General features: G+C 45.8%; 1 protein-coding gene across 1 annotated transcript in view; it reads right to left on the bottom strand.

Annotated features, from left to right (window-relative positions):
• The window catches only part of TMC5 (transmembrane channel like 5), a 62,023-nt gene that overhangs the window by 17,853 nt on the left and 19,911 nt on the right, over window positions 1-24,259 (bottom strand). Inside the window, exons 4-11 of the mRNA XM_073015206.1 lie at window positions 22,509-22,608; window positions 18,554-18,641; window positions 17,900-18,148; window positions 13,940-14,091; window positions 10,045-10,189; window positions 6,872-7,027; window positions 4,797-4,948; window positions 1,684-1,762 (exon numbers count right to left, since the gene is read on the bottom strand). Coding sequence (XP_072871307.1) covers window positions 1,684-1,762; window positions 4,797-4,948; window positions 6,872-7,027; window positions 10,045-10,189; window positions 13,940-14,091; window positions 17,900-18,148; window positions 18,554-18,641; window positions 22,509-22,608 — 1,121 coding nt within the window. The remainder of the gene's footprint in view (window positions 1-1,683; window positions 1,763-4,796; window positions 4,949-6,871; window positions 7,028-10,044; window positions 10,190-13,939; window positions 14,092-17,899; window positions 18,149-18,553; window positions 18,642-22,508; window positions 22,609-24,259) is intronic.

The following is a 24,259-nucleotide window of genomic DNA, read 5'->3' as shown; positions in this document are numbered from 1 at the left end:
CCCCTGATTAAAGCTTGCCTTCCACACATACCCAAACTTTCCCAGTTCATGATCTCTCCCTGTAAAACTTTTCCTCCCTGCCCTATCCCCTCTGGATCCCATTTCTCAGCCAAGGGTAATCAGTTTCTTCAAGAGAGCAGGAAGTGCCAATGGCTAAGAATGCCTTCACTCTTTTTGCTTACTGACCTTACAAAAAATCAATTAATGTCTGCTTGATTAAGAAAGTGGCCTAGAGGTTTAGTAGGCTAGTATAAACTAGAAGCTCAGATTAGTCAGTTTATGAAAGTAGTGGCTAGGAACTTCTGCAGGAAGTCAGTGCTATCAGCTGACAGACTGGGAGCTTTTAGATTTGGCTGGAGGAGAGGAAACTTTTGGGTACATGGCCCAAAGATGGATGAATGATGGATGGGTAAATGGATAGATGGATATACAGATGGATGGATGAATAGATGGCTGGATGAATACATGAATTGATAGATGGATGCATGCATGAATGAATACATGGATGAATAAATGGATGGATGGTTAGATAAATGGATGGATTAATACATGAATGAATAGATAAATATATATATGGATTAATGGATGGATGGATACATACATGGATGGATAAGTGGATGGATGTATGAATGGATGGATAGATGGATACATGGATGGACAGATGAATACATGAATGGATGTATAGATGCATGGATGGATAAATGAATGATAGAGGGATGATGGATGGATGCATGAATGGATGAATGCATGGAAGAAGAATATGGTATCTGCTATAACCATACTAACTTGCAGGGCTGATTTTGATTCTCTTCGACAATTACAGAGAGAAGTTGAGGGTGCCATGTTCATGTGAAATGGTTTGAGTCTAGACACAGCAGAGCTATTTTAGAACCCAGGAATAATGGGTGACAGAGAAATAAAGAGAGGCTCCTGATTCCCTGACTCTACTTCCAACCCTAGGGCATCCTGGGTATCTGAGGGCTCATGATGACCATCAGCTAAGGATTACTGTGTAATGTGAAGGCACATTATCATGGGGGATGCAGTAGCAGGGGCAGAGGCATCCCAATGAGAAGGCCAGGGAAGTTGGTTTGTTCCTAAATCCATATAGGACACTACCCTCAGGCACCCATTCTCTGAGGTCAGTGAAGACTAGAAACTGTAGTCAAGTGAAGGAGGGCCAGGAACAGTCAGCATTAGGACATAATTGTTACTGCCAGCATTTATGAGTTTACAGATTGGTAAAGTCCAGGGTATCTAGGTTACAGGAAAAATAGAACATCAAGGATCAAAAAGGATTTTGTCCAACCCCAAGGCTGTTAGGACAGACTAGCACTAAAATTACTAGCGTCCACTGCATATGCTGGGCACTGAACTTACACTACACATTATATTGAAATCCCAATTTTACAGATGAGAAAACTGAGGATCAAAGAGATTAAGTGACTCGGCAGATGACACAGCACAGCTGGCCTTCGAGTCTTGTCCTCTTGACTCTAGAACCTGAGCTTTTTTTGTTGAGACCCATTTTGCCTTATGTTGCTTTCCAGATTAGTTTTCATTCTCTTCCCACAAAGGATTAATACCAAATACGGAGTGTGATGGCTCTTGAGAAACCCATGTCCTCCCTGTTGGTCAAATGCTAAGAAACTAAACTTAAGGCAGAGAAGCTTAGAATCTCACCTCTTCACCAGACAGGGCCACGTTGTTGAGCCAATAGTAACAAAGAATGCCAACGACTGATATTTTCAAAAAGATGTTTCTAAACAGAAGAGACAACATTTATGATTACTTTCAATAACAGTCTTTCACACTGTCTGCCAATAGTTCCTTTGGGGCACATGGTAAGATCGAAATTCCTGGCCCTTGTGGTTGGAGGGGGTTCTGGTCAATGAATTGTGAGAAGAAGCAATATGTGTCACTTCTAAGCTGGAGCACTTAATGCCCCTGTGAGACCCTCCAGAACTCTCCATCTTCCTTTTGGAAAGGCGATCAACGATATTCAAGATGATTGCTGCTCTCTCAGCCTAGATCCCTCAGTGACTAACATAGGAAGGTCCCTCCTGCCAATCTACACTGTGTACGTAACATGGGTAAGAAATAAACCTTTGTGTTCTAAACCACTGAGATTTGGGGGATTGTTACTGAACTATAACCTAATTTATTCTGACTGATACGTTCTCTTTTGTTGCATCTCCAAATGGTCTGATTTCACTTCCCATTATAATAATAGTAAATGTACATAATGTTTATTGGGTGCTGACACAGCATACACTGCCAAACTCTTTATTGAATCATCCTCCTCAGTCTTTACAACTCCATCATCTAGTAGATAGTATTTTATGCCTATCATACTCAGTATGCAAGGTTATGGGGTACAGTGAGACCTAATATTTCCCCTTCTATATGTACTTTAAAAAGTGGCAACATGGATCAGTGGGTGGGATGTGGGGAATAATGAGGGCATAGGAATATGGTCAGAGTTTTCTTTCCCCTTCCTTCCTTCCCTCCCTCCCTCCCTCCCTCCCTTCCTTCCTTCCTTCCTCCTTCCCTCCCTCCCTCTCTCTCTCTCTCTTTCCTACTTTCATTTCTTTCCTTCCTTCCTTCCTTCCTTCCTTCCTTCCTTCCTTCCTTCCTCCCTCCCTCCCTCCCTCCCTCCCTCCCTCCTTTCTTTCTCTCTCTCTTTCTTTGTCTCTCTCTCTCTCTTTTTGAGACAGGGTCTCATTCTGTTACCCAAATTAGAGTGCAGTGGTGTGGTCATGGCTCACTGCAGCTTTGACTTCCCAGGTTCAAGCACTTCTCCCACCTCAGCCACCTGAGTAGCTGGGACTACAGGCGCAATCAACCATGCCTGACTAATTTTTAAATTTTTTGTAGAGATGGAGTCTCACCATGTTGCCCAGGCTGGTCTTGAACTCCTGGGCTCAAGCAATCCTCCCACCTTGGCCACAATCCAAAGTGCTAGGATTACAGGCATGAACCACTGCACCTGTCTGGAATTTTCATAATATGGATTGGGTATAATCAACTGACTGACCGAATTGCTCATTCATTCACCAACCATTCTTGAACACGTATGATATCCCAGGCACTGTGAATAAAGCAAAGATTTCCCCATAAACTGTGGGGGAGGAAGATAATAAAGAAATAAATACAAATACGTCAGGAAGTGGTAAGAAAATTATACTGCAGAGAGCGAGCTGAGATCGTGCCACCGCACTCCAGCCTGGGTGACAGAGTGAGACTCCATCTTAAAAAAAAAAAAAGAAAGAGAAAATTATACTGCAGAGGAGAAAAGGTGGTAGGGAGCTGTTATTTTTAATGGGATATGTAAGGAAGAGTGCAACGTGAGGGTGATGTTTGAAGAACGCAAAATGCATTCAGGAAGCAAGCCATGTGGTCATGTGTGGGAAGAACATTCCAGGCCCATGCAAAGGTCCAGAAGTGGGAATATGGTTTGGCATGTTTGTGAACGCTTAGGAGGCCTGTGACGGGGACAGGCAGTGAGCAAGAAGGACAGGGGGAGAAAATGAAGTTGGAGCGCTGGCTGGGAGCCAGATCTCACAGACCATGGTAAGGCAAGGGCTATGGAACTGATTAGCAAAGAAACTCAGTCTGCATTGTACAGACCTATACTTTTTTTTTTTTTTGAGACGGAGTCTCCCTCTGTCACCCAGGCTGGAGTGCAGTGGCACGATCTCGGTTCACTGCAACCTCCGCCTCCCAGGTTCAAGCAATTCTCCCGCCTCAGCCTCTCGAGTAGCTGGGATTACAGAGGTGCGTCAGCACGCCCAGCTAATTTTTGTATTTTTAGTAGAGACGGGGTTTCGCCATGTTGGCCAGGCTGGTTTCAAACTCCTGACCTCAGGTAATCCACCTGCCTTGGCCTCCCAAATTGCTGGAATTACAGGCATAAGCCACCGCACCTGGCCTACAGATCTATACTTATAAACCCCACCATAATCAGGAAGAAGTCAGGGAGGAAACTAGAAGGACAAAATTTGGGTAGTTCCAGGCTTTGTGTATCAAAACTCTGGGATCACTTCTAGCCGATATGATGCCTTTGTGGGAATCACAAAAAGGCACCCTGTGGGTGCCAGTGAGTTGCCCAAAGCACTCCTCCCACCTTTGTTTGGGTGGTGGAATTACAAAAATGCGCCTCTTCCTCCCACTGAGGCAGTAGGTACCAGGACTCACAGCTTGACTAAGGGGAACGCTGGATGATTTCAGTCCCCTCCTCAGCCCAGGAGCCTTTGTGTGTGCACTGCCTGCCCATCTGTACATCCCATACTTGAGAACTACATCAATCCACCGCTGGTAGCAATCAGGAAATCAATCAAGCCATGACTTTGAGCAAAAGCCCACACCACACAAACACACTTCGCTCTTTTGTTGTTAAGACAGGGTCTTGCTCTGTCGCACAGGCTGGAGTGCAGTGGTGCAATCATAGGTAACCTCAGACTCCTGGGATCAAGTGATCCTCTCACCTCAGCCTCCTGAGTAGCTGGCACTAACAGGTGCATGCCAGCCACTGCATCCAGCTGACTTTTTGTATAGCCAGCATCTGGCTATGTTGCCCAGGCTGTTCTCGAACTCCTGGTCTCAAGTGATCCCTCTCAGCCTCCCAAAGTGCCGGGATTACTGGCATGAGCCACCATGCCCAGCCATATTTTACTTTTGAAATTCCTTCTTTCTGGAGAACAAAACTTTGATACTAAAGCATAATCTTTTCTAGCTACCATCCCACTTCTCTCCATGGAAATAGAGGCTGGTGTTGGGCACGACAGATCACCTACCGGATCAGGAGAATGTAGACTTCGTGCCGCGGCATCTCGTACCTCTCCACGAGCCTGAACATGGAGTAGAAGCACGGCACGGCCAGATTAATGCAGGACACAACGAAAGGCAGTAACAGCACCGCTCCAGGGTTACTGTGCATCTTTAGGAACTGCAGGGGATTGGGGAGAGAATGGAGGGCTGACTTGTACACTGTACCCCTTTCTGCCTCACCCAAAAGTCTCCCATGATAGAAAACCTGAGAAGTAGCTCCTCTGGGGTTAACTATTCAGCTATTTATTTATTTTAATTGTTTTGAGATGGAGTCTCACTCTGTTGCCCAGGCTGGAGTGCAGTGGCGCGATCTCGGCTCACTGCTACTTCCACCTCCTCAGTTCAAGCAATTCTCCTGCCTCAGTCTCCAGACTAGCTGGGATTACAGGCATGCGCCACCACACCCAGCTAATTTTTGTATTTTCAGTAGAGATGGGGTTTCCCCATGTTGGCCAGGCTGGTCTCGAACTCCCGACCCCAGGTGATCCATCCACCTCGGCCTCCCAAGGTATTGGGATTGCAGGCACGAGCCACCACACCTGGCTAGGTTAACTGTTTTAGTAACTGTTTTAGCTAGGTATCATTAATTTGCTTACCCCGTGCCAAGCAAACTGAGGCTCAGGGAGGGGAAGACACTTATCCAGGGTCACCTAGCAAGGAAGTGGCAGATTGGAGCCTAGGTGGGTCTCACTCAGGAGCCTGAGCTCAAACAGTCATTCTGTGGCTTTCTCTTTTTTACCAAGATGCCCGGGGCAATGAGGATGTGCTTCTGTCTGTTGATCATAAGCTGAGTCTTCTGAAGCTACAGCCCAAGGGGATCAGTCACCGTGGAATTTCTCCTTGCCTTTCCTGCGTGGCCTTATTCATTTTCACCAGGCTTCACCTGTCTCTGAGTTCTGAATTAGGGGGGTTGGGGTGCTTCTGCTAGCCCATGCTGCACATTTTTTTTTTTTTTTTGGAGATGGAGTCTCGCTCTGTTGCCCAGGCTGGAGTGCAGTGGCATGATCTCAGCTCACTGCAACCTCTGCCTCCCAGGTTCAAGTGATTCTCCTGCCTCAGTCTCCCGAGTAGCTGGGATTACAGGGGTGCACCATCACACCCGGCTAATTTTTGTATTTTTAGTAGAGATGGGGTTTCACCATGTGGGCCAGGATGGTTTCGAACTCCTGATCTCAAATGATCCGCCCACCTCGGCCTCCCAAAATGCTGGGATTACAGGCGTGAGCCACTGTGCCCGGCCCCATGCCGTACTTTTGTGTGAGGCTGGGAGAGGCACTGGGCCTCCAGGAGAAGGCAGCACTCCGGCATTTGGCTGTGAGTGGAGCCGGGGCTGCACCTCTGCCAGGCATCCTCCGTGACCCTTGGAGTTACCTGATATGTCACATTCCCACATCCTCCCTGCATGGCCTCATCCTACCTCCATCTACCTCTGGATGGTTCAAAAGCACCACTTGCATTTTTGGTGGTATCTTTGGAGCCAGGGTAACCTGGGTTCCAGTATGGCTCCCTCCCCACATGGAAGCTGCAAGGTCTAGGACCAGATCCTTAGCTTCTCTGAGCCCCTCTTCTCCATCTGTACAATGGAGAAATGATCACATAACCCATAGAGAGGTTGCAAGAATTAACTGAGATTAAACAAGGCAAGGTCTGGCCCCAGGGCTGTGAAACGACACAGCTGAGCTACCATTCATGTGAAATTGTAGTCACCAATGAATGACAACCACCGTAGCCAGGACTACAGGTGCATGCCACCATGCTGGGCTAATTTTTAAAATTTTTGTAGAGATGGAGTCTCCATGTTGCCCAGGCTGGTCTCGAACTCGTGGGTTCAGGTGATCCTCCCGCCTCAGCCTGCCAGAGTGTTGGGGTTACAGGTGCAAGCCACTGTGCCTCACCCCTGCATTTTTAACAAGTTCTCTGCTGGTGCTGATGCTGCGGGCCATAGGTCCTGGGTTGAACCGTGGGTTGCACACCACCATATCTCTCCAGCACCTCATCCTTACACCTGGTTCTCTCTGCCCTGGACCCTGGTGTTGGTTACCTCTAAGTTGTACTCAGCCAGGTAATAAACGGCTGCACAGCAGGCTGTGGCCACACCTGTAGAGACAACCCAGGCCATCACGTAGGTAGAGAAGCGGGTCAGCTGCTGATTGAACGTCAACTTGGCCTTCTCCTGACGGAGCTCTGACAGGTTCTCCTAGAAACATAAGAAAGTCAAGTTTATGGCTGGGCATGGTGGCTCATACCTGTAATCCCACTACTTTGGGAGGCCAAGGCGGGTGGATCACTTGAGATCAGGAGTTTGAGACCAGCCTGGCCAACAAGGTGAAACCCTGCCTCTACTAAAAATACAAAAATTAGCCAGGCGCGGTGGTGCATGCCTGTAATCCCAGCTACTCGGGAGGCTGAGGCAGGAGAATCACTTGAACCCGGGAGGTGGAGGTTGTAGTGAGCAGAGATTGCACCACTGCACTCCAGCCTGGGTGACAGAGTGAGACTCTGTCTCAAACAAATAAATAAATAAACAAATAAATAAATAAAAATAAATGAAAGTCAGGTTTATCTAGAGATCCCTCTCCACTGCTAGCAAAGATCCCCAGGGAATGCTTGCCACACCCAGAGACATAAATCCAGCCCAAATCCACAGGTGAGACAGAGGGGGAACATTTATGATGAACAGGGATCATGGGAGACCCACGGAAGACTTTGCAATGGGCCAAGAATCTCCAAACACTGCTTCCATCTTACAGAAACAGTTGGGATTGATAGATAGGGACCATGTTCTTGAGAAAGGCACACTGGGGTCACAAAATTCTTTCTTGAAGAGTAAGGTTGGGTATCTACACTGAGAAAGAAGCTCACATCTGTAGCCCTCTTGTCGAAGCCCCTTTATCTGGCTGGGTTTGGTGGCTCACACCTGAATTCCCAGCATGTTGGGAGGCCAAGGTGGGAGGATCACTTGAGTCCAGGGCTTTAAGACCAGCCTGGGCAACATAGTGAGACTCTCTCCCTAAAAAAATTGTAAAAATTAGTTGGGCACGGTGGTATGCACCCGTAGTCCCAGCTACTCAGGAGGCTGAGGTGGGAGGCTAACTGCAGCCCAGGAGGTCGACACAACAGTGAGTTATGATTGCACCACTGCACTCCAGCTTGGGTGACAGAGCAAGGCCTTGTCTCAAAAACCATAAAAAAAATTTAAAGCCCCTTTATTTATAAAATCAGCTTGCTCTTTTTTTTTTTTTTTTTTTTTTGGAGACGGAGTTTCATTCTTGTCGCCCAGGCTGGAGTGCAGTGGCACGATCTTGGCTCACTGCAACCTCCGCCTCCCAGGTTTAAGTGATTCTCCAGCCTCAGCCTCCTGAGTAGCTGGGATTACAGGTGCCGCCACCACACCCGGCTAACTTTTTGTCCTTTTTTCAAGTAGAGATGGGGTTTCATCATGTTGACCAAGCTGGTCTTGAACTCCTGACCTCGTGATCTGCCTGCCTCGTCCTCCGAAAGTGCTGGGATTAGAGGTATGGGCCACCATGCCCAGCTGCTTTTTCTTTGTAATAAGTTTGTGTCTATAGACCAGGGTTTCTCAACCTCTGCACTACTGACAAGGTGGGCTGCATAATTCTCTGTTGCGGGAGCTGTTCTACGCATTGTAGGATGTTTAGCAGCATCACTGGCCTCTACCCACTAAATATCAAGAGCACCCTCTTCCCAATTGTAACAATCAGAAAAGTCTCTAGATGTTGTCAAATGTCCCCCTGAGGGGCAAGATTTCTCTGGGTTGAAAATCATTGCCCTGGCTGGCTCATGCCTGTAATCCCAGTACTTTGGGAGGCCAAGGCGGGTGGATCACTTGAGGCTAGGAGTTTGAGACCAGCCTGGCCAATATAGTGCAACCTCATCTCTACTTTAAAAAATCCAAAAATGAGCCAGCTGTGGTGGCAGATGCCTGTAATCCCAGCTACTTGGGAGGCTGATGTAGGAGAATCGCTTGAAACTGGGAGGCAGAGGTTGCAGTGAGCCAAGATCATGCCACTGCACTCCAGCCTGGGCAGCAGAGTGAGATTCCGATAAAAAAGAAAAGAAAGAAAGAAAAACAGACGGGCGTGGTGGCTCACGCCTGTAATCCCAGCACTTTGGGAGGCCGAGGTGGGTGGATCACGAGGTCAGGAGATCGAGACCATCCTGGCTAACATGGTGAAACCCCTTCTCTACTAAAAAATACAAAAAAAAAACTAGCCGGGCGAGGTGGCGGGCGCCTGTAGTCCCAGCTACTAGGGAGGCTGAGGCAGGAGAATGGCGTAAACCCGGGAGGCGGAGCTTGCAGTGAGCTGAGATCCGGCCACTGCACTGCAGCCTGGGCGACAGAGTGAGACTCCGTCTCAAAAAAAAAAAAAAAAAAAAAAAGACTCCATCTCAAAAAAAAAAATGCACAAAAGAAACAAACAACAACAACAAAAAAAAACCACTGCCTGAGAGTCAATTTTTTTCTTTCTTTTTTTTTTAATTTATAGAGACAAATTCTCGCTGTGTTGCCCAAGTTAGTCTTGAACTCCTGAGCTAAAGCGATCCACTTGCTTTGGCCTCCCAAAGGGCTGGGATTACAGGCGTGAGCCACCTAGAGAAAAGCGCCTGGCCTAGAGTAAAGTTTAAACCCGGAACTGTGGGGTCAAGAAACAGGTACATTAGCCAGGTGCAGTGGCTCACACCTGTAATCCCAGCACTTTGGGAAGCCAGGATAGGAGGATCACCTGAGCCCAGGAGTTCAGTACCTGGAGAACATAAGAAGACCTTGTCTTTACAAAAAATAAAAGTTAAAAAATTAGCCAGGCATGATGGCTCACGCCTGTAATCCCAGCTACTCGAGGGGCTGAGAAGGGAGGATCACTTGAACCCAGGAGTTTGAGGCTTACAGTGAACTATGATCGAGCCATTGCACTCTAGTCTCGGCAAAGTACATTTAACAGTGATATAAATTGCTAAACTGGCCTCCAATAAGATTGTATGAATTACAAAGCCAACATGTCATGGGAAAATGTCCATTTCTCTACACTTTACCCAGCTCTAGGCACTATGAATATTTTAATTTTTTTTTTTTTTTTTGCCAGTCTCATGGGCAATAAAACAATACTTCATTATTACTTTAAGAAAAGGTACATGTATATTGGAGAAGGGAAGGAGACCAGCCGACAGCAAATGAGTAAAGTGAGCTCGCCTTACCCTTATCTCGGTGCTAAGATTCTTCTGTTTTAGCTTCACAGCTTTTTCATGAGTGACAGTGAAGTCCCAGCAAAAGATCAGCTTAGTGATCCCTCCAGAGTAAATGTGGGGGTTAATGAAGTTGTCCCGGAAGTACTTGGCCATGCTAGAGAAGGCAAAACCGGAACACCTGAAGGTTATTATGGCAGTCATTGGGAGTGCAGGGCTTCAACAAAGGGCAGCCCTATTATGAATGGTGAAAGGCAACGTGAAGACTTAGCCCCAAGCTGTTGGCCTGGAGCAGTGTGGTCACAACACAGTGGTTAAACAAGCACTGACTTTGGGGCCACACAGGCCTGGCTTGCAACTCTAGCAACTGAGTTGCCAACTGAGGGATTATTGTCTTGTGAATGGTTCTGATTCCGAGCCTCAGTTTCCACATCTGTAGAGAGGGAATAACAATAGTACTCACCTTACAGAATTTTTTTTTTTTAGACACAGTTTCACTCTTGTCTCCCAGGCTAGAGTGCAGTGGCGTGATCTCCACTCACCGCAACCTGCACCTCCAAGGTTCAAGCGACTCTCCTGCCTCAGTCTCCCAAGTAACTGGGATTACAGGCATCCATCACCATGCCCGGCTAATTTTTGTATTTTCAGTAGAGGCAGGGTTTCACCATGTTGGCCAGGCTGGTCTTGAACTGTTGATCTCAAGTAATCCACCCAGTTCCCTGTTGCTGCTATAGCAAATGACCACCAACTTAGTGGCTAAAAACAACACAGATTTGTTCTTTTACCCTTCTAGAGATCAGAAGTCAGAAAATGTTTTTTTCTTGTTTTTATGTTTGTTTGTTTGTTTAGAGACGAGGTCTTGCTGTGTGGCCCAGGCTGGAGTGCAGTGGTGTAGTCATATCTTACTGCAGCCTCCACCTCCCAAGCTCAAGCCATCCTCCTGCCACAGCCTCCAAAGTAGCTGGAACTACAGGCACATGCCACCATGCCCAGCTAATCAGAAAATGAGTCTCACAGGGCTAAAATGAAGGTGTTGGCAGGGCTATGTTCCTTCTGAAAACTCTAGGGGAGAATCCATTTCCTTGTCTTTTCTAGCTTCTAGAGGGTGTCCCCTTTCCTTGGCTTGTGGCCATCTCCTCCATCTTCAAAGCCAGCAGGGTAGCATCTTCTCATCTCCCCGCTTCTCTCTGACCTCCTGCCTCCCTCTTATAAAGACCCTTGTGATTCCATGGGGCTCACCCAGATAATCCACGATAATCTCCCCACTTAAAAATCCTCAATCACATCTGCAAATTACCTTTTGTTATGTGAAGTTACATATTCACCAGTTCTGGGGATTAGGCTGTAGACATCTCTGGGGGATGGGGGGAGATTATTCAGCCTTCCAAAGAGTCCATGCAGTGCTTACAGCAGCAAGCAGTTGATGAAGGCACTATTATTGTCACAGGATGTCTCAGGCCCAGGAAGCCCTGAGCATACACACAAAAATGCTGCATAAGATGGATGGATGCTGCTGTTTTGAAATTTGCCACCACTCAGTAACAGCAACTTAAGAATCATTTCTGGCCAGGTGTGGTGGCTCACACCTCTAATCCCAGCACTTTGGGAGGCCCAGGCGGGGGGATCACTTGAGATCAGGAGTTCAAGACCAGCCTGGCCAACATGGCAAAACCCCGTCTCTACTAAAAATAGAAAAATTAGCTGGACATGATGGCACAAGCCTGTGATCCCAGCTACTCAGAAGGCTGAGACAGGAGAATCACTTGAACCCGGGAGACAGAGGTTGCAATGAGCCAAGATTGCATCACTACACTCCAGCCTGGATGACAAAGCAAGACTCTGTCTCAAAATAATAATAATAATAATAATATCATTTCCTACTTTGACAGAACAAAATCTCATTTTAGTTTGAATTAGCATGCTGGCAGTCAGGTTGCTGTGGGTTGAACTGTGTACTTTCCAAAATTCGTATGTTGAAGTCCTAACGCCCCAGTACCTTAGAATGTGACTGTATTTGGAGGTAGGTCGTTAAAGCAGTAATTAAAGGCCAGGTGCAGTGGTTCATGCCTGTAATCCCAGCACTCTGGGAGGCCGAGGCAGGCGGATCACTTGAGGTCAGGAGTTTGAGACCAGTCTGGCCAACATGGTGAAACCCCGTTTCTAATAAAATTACAAAAATTAGTTGGGCATGGTGGCGCATACCTATTGTCCCAGCTATTAGGGAGGCTGAGGCAGGAGAATCCCTTGAACCCGGCGGGACAGAGGTTGCAGTGAGCTGAGATCACACCACTGCACTCCAGCCTGGGCAACAGAGCAAGACTTCATCTCAAAATTAATTAATTAATTAATTAATTAAAGTGGTAATTACATTTTTAAAAAATGGGGTCATTAAATTGGGTCCTCATTCAATAGAAATGGCCTCTTTCTAAAAAAGGGAGATTAAGACACAGAGGGACAACCACGTGAAGACACAGGCAGGAGACAGTGGCCGTCTACAAGCCAAGGAGAAAGGCCTCAGAGGGAACCAACCCTGCTGACATCTTGATCTTGGACTTCAGGCCTCCAGAACCATGAGAAAATAAATTTCCGTTGTTTAAACCAATGGTCTGTTGTACTTTGCTAGGCAGCCCTAGCAAACTAATACAGAGATTGCATGTTGTTTTTCTTTCTTTCTCTCTATTTTTTTTTTTTTTTTGAAACAGGATCTCCAGTTGCTCAGGCTGAAGTGTAGTGGAATGATCTCAGCTCACTGCAGCCTCAACCTAATGGGCTTAGCTGATTCTCCCACCTCAGCCTCCCAAGTAGCTGGGACTACAGGCGTGTGCCACCAAGCCGGGCTAACTTTTTGTTTTTTTAGTAGAGATGGGGTTTCGGCACGTTGCCCAGGCCAGTCTTGAACTCCTGGACTCAAATGATCAGCCTGAATCGGACTCCCAGAGTGCTAAGATTACAGGCGTGAGCACTGCACCCAGCCTTTCTTATGTGTATTTTCCATTTGTACCTCCTGTCTGATAGTTATCTATCACGTTCTTCTCTTCATGTCTTTGCTGGCTAATTGCACCCTTATTATCAAGCTGACCAATTTCTTTAAAAGCACAGAAAAACCTCTCTTCCTCTGTCCAACCTCCTATTTCATATTGCAGGACAAGGAATAATCGGACAGCAATAGAAAGTCAAAACTGCAGGCTGGGCGCGGTGGCTCACACCTGTAATCCCAGCACTATGGGAGGCCAAGGCGGGTGGATCACCTGAGGTCAGGAGTATGAGATCAGCGTGCCAACATGGTCAAACCTCGTTTCTATTAAAAATACAAAAATTAGCAGGGGCGTGGTGGCAGGCACCTGTAATCCCAGCTACTGGGGAGGCTGAGGAAGGAGAATCACTTAAACCTGGGAGGCAGAGGTTGCAGTGAGCCAAGACTGTGCCACTGAACTCCAGCATGGGTGACAGAGCAAGACTCCATCTGCAGAAAGAAAGAAAGAAAGGAAGGAAGGAAGGAAGGAAGGAAGGAAGGAAGGAAGGAAGGAAGGAAGGAAGGAAGGAAGGAGGAAGGAAGGAAGGAAGGAAGGAAGGAAGGAAGGAAGGAAGGAAGGAAGGAAGGAAGGAAGGAAGGAGAGAGAGAGAGAAAGAGAGAGAGAGAGAGAAAGAAAGAAAGAAAGAAAGAAAGAAAGAAAGAAAGAAAGAAAGAAAGAAAGAAAGAAAGAAAGAAAGAAAGAAAGAAAAAGAAAGAAAGAGAAAGAAAGAAAGGAAGGAAGGAAGGAAGGAAGGGAAGAAAGGGAAGGAAGGGAAGGAAGGAAGAAAGTCAAAACTGAAGAAAAATTGTTATCTGGGTAATTTTTGAGTTTCTTGGATTTTTGCCGAAATCTAACATGACCCTCAGAATCAGGAAATGCAGATGCTTCCATACCTGAATAGCAAACTGAAGAAGCAGGTGGTCAAGCACGCTCCGATCGTGAAGATGTAGGCCAGCTGCATGTTGTAGGATGCCCCGCTGTTCCCGTGCTGGATGGTGGAATTGGTGTAAAAGCCATAGTACATCACTGTGTCCCTAAAATAACCCTGAAAGGGACAATAAACCCTAGGTCAGGTGGATCTCCTGAAAAAAAAGGTAAACGACTATGGTCATGAGAGTTGACTTCTCCTGAATACAAGAAGCTTGGGCCAGTCAGTTTAGACATTTTGTTGTCCAGGAAAGGGGCACTGAGAATTTGGACATGGTGTCACTGGGCTCTCAGACTTGAAAAGAAATCCAACGTAATTTTACAATGGAGACACTGAGCTGTTACCACCTGGACCCAATGACCAAGTGAAACATCAGCAAGAACACGACAGCCAGGCCTGTCGTGTCACCAGTATTATGTGCCTCTGTCACCCGTATTATGGCTAAACATGCTTAATAGGAAACAAATCAAGCCTTTAGGCCTACATTTCAGTGCACAGGAAATAAGAAACCAGAGAAACAAATTCTAGAAACTACTAGGAAATAATCAGACAATACCAGAAGGTAAGATGTTGGAATCTACATAGCAGCAGGCCCAATTTCTGCAATAGGCCAATGTCAAGTAAAAAGGGGCTGGCCTGGGAAGATGATTTTTTATTTATTTATTTTTTTGAGATGGAGTCTCACTCTGTCACCCAGGCTGGAGTGCAATGGCAAGATCTTAGCTCACTGCATCCTCCACCTCCCAGGTTCAAGCAATTCTCCCTGCCTCAGCTTCCCTAGTAGTGGGTACTACAGGCACCCGCCACCACATCCGGCTAATTTTTGTATTTTAAGTAGAGATGAGGTTTTGCATGTCGGCCAGGCTAGTCTCTAACTTCTGATCTCCAGTGATCCACCAGCCTCGGCCTCCCAAAGTGCTGGGATTACAGGCATGAGCCACCACACCCAGCCAATTATTTTAGATTAATAGAGATTTAAGGGGGGAAAAAACCACAGAATGTAAAATCTGATTGTTGACTGAATCCTAGTCTGAATAAGCAAGTTATGAAAGACATTTTGAGGTCCAGGCACGGTGGCTCACACCTGTAATCCCAACACTTTGGGAGGCCGAGGCAGGTGGATCACTTGAGGCCAGGAGTTCAAGACCAGCCTGGCCAATATGGTGAAACCCCATTTCTACTAAAAATACAAAAAATTAGCCAGGTGTGGTGGCGCATGCCTGTAATCCCAGCTAATCTGGAGGCTGAGGCATGAGAATTGCTTTAACCTGGGAGGCGGAAGTTGCAGTGAGCCGAGATCATGCCACTGCACTCCAGCCTGAGTGATAGAGCAAGATTCTGTCTCAAATACATACATACATACAAACATACACACACACATACATACATAACATTTTGGGCTGGGCGCAGTGGCTCACACCTGTAATCCCAGCAAATCCCAGCACTTCGGGAGGCCAAGGCAGTCAGATCGCTTGAGCCCAGTGGTTTGAGACCAGACTGGGCAACATGGCGAAACCCTATCTCTGCAAAAAACTACAAAAATTAGCTAGACATGGTGGTGGCATGTGCCTGTAGTCCCAGCTACTCGGGAAGCTGAGGTGGGAGGATCATTTGAGCCTAGGAGTAGAAGGTTGCAATGAACTGAAATCGCACTACTGAACTCCAGCCTGTGTGACAGAGGGAGAACCAGTCTCAAAAAAAAAAAAAAAAAAAAAGGACTTTTTGGGGAAAATTGGGACAATTTGAATGTGGTCTGGATTTTAGATGATACTAATTTTTACTTTTCTTAGGTGTGATCATGGTATTGTGACTGCAGAGAGGTGTGTTTATTTTTCAGAGATGAGTGTTGAAAAATTTCAGGGTAAAAATATCTTGACATCTGTAGTTTACTTTAAAATGCTTCCAAAAATAATGAAAGAAAACAAATATGGCAATTTAAGGCCTACACAGTGAGTATATGGGCGTTTATTATACTACTCTGTATATTTTTGTATATTTGAAATTTTTCATGATAAAATGTTCCCTGTATTCAAATATATACAATATATATACTGGGCTGAGCATGGTGGCTCATGCCTGTAATCCCATCATTTTGGGAGGCTGAGGCTGGAGGATTGCTTGAGGCCAGGAGTTTGAGACTAGCCTGGGCTACGTAGTGAAACTCTGTCTCTACAAAAAATTTTTTTTTAATTAGCCAGGCATGGAGATGTGGGCCTGTAGTCCCAGCTACTGGGGAGACAGAGGCAGGAGGATTGCTTGAGTCTGGGAGGTCAAGGCTGCAATGAGCTGTGACTGCACAACTGCACTCTAGCCTGGGTGACAGAGTGAGACAAAAGAAAGAAAGGAAGAAAGAAAAGAAAGAAAGAAGAGAAAAAGAAGAAAGGAAGGAAGGAAGGAAGGAAGGAAGGAAGGAAGGAAGGAAGGAAGGAAGGAAGGAAGGAAGGAAGGAGGAAGGAAGGAAGGAAGGAAGGAAGGAAGGAAAGGAAGGAAGGAAGGAAGGAAGAAGGAAGGAAGGAAGGAGAAAGAGAGAGAGGGGAAGGAAGGAAGGAAAGAGAGAAAGAAAAAAGAAAGAAAGAGGGGAAAGAAGGAAGGAAGGAAGGAAGGAAGGAAGGAAAAGAGAGAGAGAGAGGCCAGGCACAGTGGCTCACGCCTGTAATCCCAGCACTTTGGGAGGCCGAGGCAGGTGGATCACGAGGTCAGGAGTTCAAGACCATCCTGGCTAACACAGTGAAACCCCGTCTCTACTAAAAATACAAAAAATTAGCCGGGTGTGGTGGTGGGCACCTGTAGTCCCAGCTACTTGGGAGGCTGAGACAGGAGAATGGCATGAACCCGGGAGGCGGAGCTTGCAGTGAGCCGAGATTGCGCCACTGCACTCCAGCCTGGGCGACAGAGCAAGACTCCGTCTCAAAAAAAAAAAAAAAAAAAAAAGAGAGAGAGAGAAAGAAAGAAGAAAGAAAATAAAGTACAATCTTATCCTCTTTTTATTTTTAAAAGCATAATAATCCATGCGTCTATCATCTATTTATTTACTCATTTTTACCAAGTATGTATCTATCAACATTTGTACAGGAAGAAAAAAACAGTCTGCAAAGATATATCTCAAAATGGGGAGTTGGACAAAGGAAAAATATAAAATGAACTTTCTCCTAGTTTTCTTCTATAGTAGGAATTTTTCAAAAGGAACACTGTATTTTGTAGAAATAAAAATAAAAAGAAAGAAAATATAGATCTATAAACACCAACACAAGAAAATGTCCACCACATATTGCTAAGTAAAAAAAAAGCAAATTGTAGATAATATGCAATGAATAATTCATCTTTTGTAAGAAAAGAAAAGGATGCCTCTGTACATGCACAGAAGTGTCCATATGTTTGCCAAAAAAGTGTGTGGATAAAAACAAACTGTTCAAGATGGTTACCTCTGGAGACAGAAATTCAACTATGATGTGTGTATATTACTTTGCAGGAAAACACTTTATTGATTAATTGATTGATGATTGAGACAAGGCTTTGCTCTCTGTTGCCCAGGCTGGAGTGCAGTGGGGGAATCTTGCTTCACTGCAATCTTCGCCTCCTGGGCTCAAGCAATCCTTTCACCTTAGCCTCCCGAGTAGCCAGAATTACAGGTGTGTGCCACCATGCCCTGCTAATTTTTGTATTTTTGTAGAGACAGGGTTTTGCCATGTTGCCCAGGCTGGTCTCCAACTCCTGAGCTCACGTGATTCACCTGCTTTGGCCTCCCAACTTGCTGGGATTACAGGCATGAGTCACCACACTCAGCCAGGAAAACATTTAAACATCCACTTTCCCCATCAGTTGACCCCCAGACAAAATGAGATGTGTGAGTGTGTGACCGGCAAGCCATGTCCCTGAGTTTCCAAGGCAATTGGTGCACTTGGGGTAGGGGAAACGGAGAACTTACCACCCCAGTGAAAAGCTCCAGCCCAGTGAACTGGAGGGTGTTCTTTTCGGCTACGGTAAACTGAGGGATTACGATGAAACTGAAGTTCAGGATGAATGAGAAAATGTTGAACTTCAAAAGCCATCTCAGAAAGTTGAAATAGGAGAGGACGCTGGTTCCAAACTTGCCTCCAATGATCTTCAGCGTCTTCTGCCACAGGCTGATGGAATTGAGAATTTCCGACAGGCTGTTCTTGGATCTCTGATAAGCCTGGAGTCAGGATTCAAAGCAAGTGGCTTGCTGTTGACTCAACAAATATTGATTGAGCAGGTACCATAATAACATAAAAGGCCACCATGTCTGGAGTGTTGTTAAGTGCAGGCACCGTGCTAGGCATGTTTATAAACATTATGTCACCTCTAAGGTGGGGGTATTATGACCTTCCCAGGTTTACTGTTGAAGGTGCCACTCCCAATGGCCAAGTTGGCCAATGAACTCAGCAACCTCTTAGTTCTTCCCCACACCCACCTCGTTTTCCTACACCTGTGCTAACCGATGGCTCTGGGCAATGAAATCGCTCTGATTTTTGGTTCGTCTTCCCCCTGAGTCCCCTTCATCCTCTCTCTCCTCCCTCCCTGTTTTCACCCTCTTGCTGTGCCTGTTTTACTGACTTACCCGTGAAATGGAGTTCAGACACTGAACACAGCAATTGAGCTGAAGGATACGATGGGTCTGTTTGCTTTTTTCTTTGTCAACTATTTTCCTGTAGGGAACAGCAAGAGAATATGAGAGATATAAATGTTGTAACTCATTCAAAAAATAGTTACATAGTGGCTCATGCCTGTAATCCCAACACTTCGGAAGGCTGAGGCAAGAGGATCGCTGAGGCCAGGAGTTCAAGACCAGCCTGAGCAAAACAGTGGGACTTTGTCTCTATTAAAAAAAATTTAACAAAAAATAGCTGGATGTGGTAGTGGCGCCCGCCTGTATAGTCCCAGCTACTCCAGAGGCTGTGGTGGGAGGATTACTTGGGTCCCAAAGTTTGAGACTGCAGTGAGCTATGATCACACCATTGCAGTCCAGCTTGGGCAACTGAACGAGACCTCATTTCTTTCTTTCTTTTTTTTCTTTTTTTTTTTTGAGACGGAGTCTCACTCTGTCACCCAGGCTGGAGTGCAGTGGCCTGATCGCGGCTCACTGCAGCCTCTGCCTCCCAGGTTCAAGCGATTCTCTGCCTCAGCCTCCCGAATAGTGGGATTACAGGCGTGCATCACCACACCCCGCTAACTTTTGTATTTTTAGTAGAGATGGGATTTCACCATATTTGCCAGGCTGGTCTTGAACTCCTGGCCTCAAGTGACCCACCCGCCTTGGCCTCCCAAAGTGCTGGATTACAGGCGTGAGCTACTACGCCCGGCCAAGACCTCTTTTCTTAAAAAAAAAAAAAAAAAAAAAAGTTATTGAACTCCTATGATGTGTTGGACATCATCCCAGGTGTTGAGACAACAGTCTTCCTGGTTTACAGAGCTGACATCCTAGTTGTAAGCGAAAGACAGTAAGCAACAAATACAACAATAAAGTAGGGAAACTATGTAGTATATTAGAAGGTGATTTGTACTATAGAAAAAGAAAAAACAGAGTGGGGTAAAGAGATGGGAAGTAATGGGGCGGGGACAGTATTACAATTTGAAATAGGGTAAAATCTGAGCATTGCCCTATTTGAAGGAGAGGAGGGATTCATATAAAAATGTCCTGTGCATAGTAGGGAACAGCCAGCACAAAGCACCAAGGCAGGCAGCACGGCAAGGGGGCCAGAGTGGCTGGAATGGAATCAACAAAGGGAAGGGAGGAGGATATGAATAACATGCATGGAGCAAGTATCCCTATATGTCAGTGGTTCTGATATGGCTTGGCTCTGTGTCCCCACCCAAATCTCACCTTGAATTGTAATAATCCCCATGTGTTATCGGAGGGACCCGGTGGGAGGTAATTGAATCATGGGGGCGGGTTTTTCCCATGCTGTTCTCATGATAGTGAATAAGTCTCACGAGATCTGATGCTTTTTGTGTCTTTTTGTTTGTTTGTTTTTGAGATGGAGTCTTGTTCTGTTGCCCGTGCTGGAGTGCAGTGGTACAATTTCAGCTCACGGCAACCTCTGCCTCCCAGGTTCAAGCAATTCTCCTGCTTCAGCCTCCTGAGTAGCTGGGATTACAGGTGCCTGCCACCACACCCAGCTAATTTTTGTATTTTTAGTAGAGATGGGGTTTCACCATGTTGGTCAGGCTGGTCTTGAACACCAACCTCAGGTGATCTGCCCACCTTGGCCTCCCAAAGTGCTGGGATTACAGGCATGAGCTATTGCACCCAGCCAATCTGATGGTTTTATAAAGGGCAGGTCCCCTGCACATGCCATCTTGCCCATTGCCATGTAAGTCGTGCCTTTGCTCTTCCTTCATTCTCTGTCATGACTGTGAGGCCTCCCTTGCTGTGTGGAACTGTGCGTCCATTAAACCTCTTTCCTTTATAAATTACCCAGTCTCATATATGTCTTTATTAACAGAGCGAGAGCAGACTAATATAGGCTCTCAACCTAGGGGAATTTTACCCACCACAGCTGGCAATGTCTGGAAACTTTTTTGGTTGTGAAACTAAGGAGTGAAGAGGGGGTGCTATTGGCATCAAGTACGTAGAGATCAGAGATGCTGCTACACACCCTACAATGAACAAAACAACCCCCACAACAGAGAAAGATCCAGCCCTAAGATGTTACTTGTACTGAGATTGAGAAATCCTGCTATAAGGTCTTTGTAGCCCCTATTGAGTGACAGCGGGAGCCATGCAGAGTTTGAAATGGAAGTGTTTTCAGAAAGACACAGTCACAATTGGTCTCCTTACCCTTCCATGAACTCACCACATCTGCCTTGTTCTGGTTCTTTCCTGGCTTTCTTTGGTCTACCTCGAAGGCCCAACCCAATGTCATTGTCAATTGTCTTTAAAGGCCCAGCTCAAATGCCCCCTCTGTCCATTTTTCCCCAGCAAAGTTAGGGAGGGCAGACCTTTCTGGTCCTCCCATTGCAATCTCTTTCTATTTTGACTTGACCTGATTTGCTTTCTGCCATTTGTAATTTACTTGTTGACAAATCTATTCCACCCTGCCAGACTTTGAAATTTATCTTTGAAACCTCAGAAAATCCGGCATCCTTGAATCACTTACTAGTAATTGTTGTTGCATCCACTCTACTACTTTCTGCCAACTATCTCAAATTGAAAAAAAAAAAAAGATTAAGCAATAACTAATGTAGACTCTGAAGGCTAAAACAGCCCTTACCCTTGGAGTTTGAATTACCGAGCTTATAAAACCCTCCAAGATCTTTCTCCCCCCCCCCCACCCCATACAAGTCTTGCTCTGTCACCCAGGCTGGAGTGCAGTGGTATGATCTTGGCTCACTGAAACCTCTGCCTCCCAGGTTCAAGCGATTCTCCTGTCTCAGCCTCCCCAGTAGCTGGGATTACAGGCGTGTACCACCACACCCAGCTAAGTTTTGTATTTTTAGTAGAGATGGGGTTTCATCATGTTGGTCAGGCTGGTCTCGAACTCCTGACCTTGTGATCTGCCCATCTCAGCCTCCCAAAGTGCTGGGATTACAGGCATGAGCCACCGTGCTCAGCTGGTCTTTATTTTTTAAGTAAAGTTTTTATTTAGTTTAGTTTGAGATTTACAGTAAACTTGCAAAGACAGTAGAGAAAATTTCCATATACCACTCACTAGTTTCCCCTGTTAACATTTTACATTTCCATGGTAGGTTTCTCAAAACTAACATACCAGTATTGGTACATTACTATTACCTAAACTCTAGACTATTCAGATTTTACCAGTTTTTCCACCAATGTCCATTTTCTATTCCAGGATCTCGTCCAGGATACCACATTGCATTTACTTGTCATGTCTTTTTTAATTTTCATTTTTTGTAAAGATGGAGTCTCACTATGATGCCCAGGCTGGTCTCGAACTCCTGAGCTCCACTAATCCCACCACCTTGGCCTCCCAAAGTGCTGGGATTACAGGCGTGAGCCACCACACCTGGCCTGTCATGTCTCTTTAGAAATTTCTACTCCATGACAGTTTCTCAGACTTTCGTTGTTTTTGATGACTTCGACAGTTTCAAGGGGTACAGGTTGAGTGTTTTGTAGAATGTCCCCCAGTTGGGATCTGCCTAATGTTTTTTGCTGTTTAGACTGGGGTTGTGGGTTTTAGGAGAGAGTAGCACAGAGGAGATGTGTTTCCCCCATCACATGACTTATCTTTGGGGATGTTAAGCTTAAGCCTTGGCCAAGGCAGTATTAGGCAGACTCTCCACTGGAAAGTTCCACCCCTCTCTTCCTCCCACGCCCTACTCTTTGGAAGCAGCTCACCAAGCAGAGTCCACACTCCAGAGTCCACCCAGGAGCAGGAATTAAGCTATAGCCCCTGGAGAAAGGAGTGCCTACAGAGGGCATTTGAAATTTTTCTGTCAGGAAGATTTGTCTCTTCTGTTGTGCTTATTTATTTCTTATCTTTTTGAGACGGGGCAAAAGTAGAAGATTGAGGTTCACATGAAATCTGGGACAGAAGAAAAGCCTTTGGTCATACCTAAGGTTCCTTTTCTCTTCCATGGTCCTTGGCTGGTTCCTGATGGCTTTAATTCTGTCTCTGGATGTCATGGGTATAAGAGATGCAATTAACTTCTGTCCTATGAAAGAAATTAATGGAGTTTAATTTCTTTTTTCTTTAACACAATCATAACACTAAAACGTGGTCCTGAAGTCAGAGCATGTAACACAAGGAAAGAAGTATATGGACTTGGGGATCTCAAAGATCACAGAGGAAAACAACAAAAAGACACATATATGTGTTAAAGCTCAAAGCCAGAGCAAATGAATAATGGCTGCACTCTCTTCCAATTCAGTGTTTTTCTCTTTCCTGCAACAAAAAACATTTAGCAAAGTCAACGAGGTCCTGCATATTTGGTCAGCCTACCTCTTCTCTCTCACTATTTTTTTTTTTTTTTTTTGGAAACAGGGTCTTACTGTGTCACCCAGGCTAGAGTACAGTGGCACAATCACAGCCCACTGCAACATTGATCTCCTGGGCTTAAGCAATCCTCCCACCTCAGCCTCCCAAAGTGTTATGATTACCACCATGCACCACCATGTCTGGCTAATTTTTTAAATTTTTTGTAAAGCCGAGGTCTCACTACATTGCCCAGGCTGGTCTTGAACTCCTGGGCTCAAGCGATCCTCCCACCTCAACCTCCAGAGTAGCTAGGACTACAGGCATACACCACGACAACGAGCTAATTTTTTAAAATTATTATTATTTGTAGAGATGGGGTCTTGCTTTGTTGCCCAAGCTGGTCTCAAACTTCTGACCTCAAGAGATTCTCCCACCTCAGACTCCCAAACTGCCAAGATTACAGGTGTGAGTCACCATGCCTGGCTCTCTTGCTTTAATATCCCACATCACCTCCTTTTGCCCCTGACCCCAGGTTCAAGAGACTTTTCACATTCCTTGACTATTGCTGAATGCTCTCCCACCTCCCTAGAAGTACGCCCTCCTTTTCTCCTGCTAACTCATATTCACATTTGCAGTCAATCTGGCAGACGCTATTGGTTGTCTACCCCAAATTCATTTCCTCCTTGTTAATGGAATCCCAATTGTGTTTAGAAATCTACCTGCCTCCCTCACATGGCCCTGAGCTTCCTTGAGGTGGAGCCTATCTCCAGGCCCAAAGAGCAAGTCTTAGTCTGAGTGAACCAATCCTCACGGTCCTGTCCCTTTGCAGGTGACTGGTTTAAGCACAGGCACATGACACAGCATTTGCCAATATCCTCTGAGAGGTGGTGTGCTGAGAAATTTCTCAGGGAAGACTTCTTTCTTCTCAAAAAAAAAAAAAAAAAAAAAAAAAGCCAAAACCAAGAAAAAGATAGATGTCTCTTCCTCTGATTATTATTGTGTCTGCATGTGATGTGAGAAGTGCTGTTGCCATCCTGTAACAAAGAAGCCAGCAGGGTGGCTGAGGGACAGAGGGAGCAGCCTGGCTCCTTGGTCACAGCGCAAGGCTAGAACTGCCCCCGGCAAATACCGTCTTATACCGTCTTCATTGTAATGACATAGTTGAGTTGTAAGGGGAATCCCCAAAAGAGGACCACCAACTCTCTCTGCTGAAGATGAGGAATTTGTGCCTCTCCTGGGCAGGAAGGGTGAGTAGACTGAGAGGAAGAAAGACGGAAGAGGGAAATATACAGAGATCCAGGGAGCCAGCAGTGTGAGAGGTGATGCCCCAATCTTCTTCAGTAAAGGCGCTAAACCCACTAAATGCTTTGTGTAAGTAAAGGGATGTT

This window comes from Chlorocebus sabaeus, chromosome 5 (assembly GCF_047675955.1).
Source record: "Chlorocebus sabaeus isolate Y175 chromosome 5, mChlSab1.0.hap1, whole genome shotgun sequence".
Lineage (NCBI taxonomy): Eukaryota > Metazoa > Chordata > Mammalia > Primates > Cercopithecidae > Chlorocebus > Chlorocebus sabaeus.
This window is presented reverse-complemented; position numbering and strand designations above follow the sequence as displayed.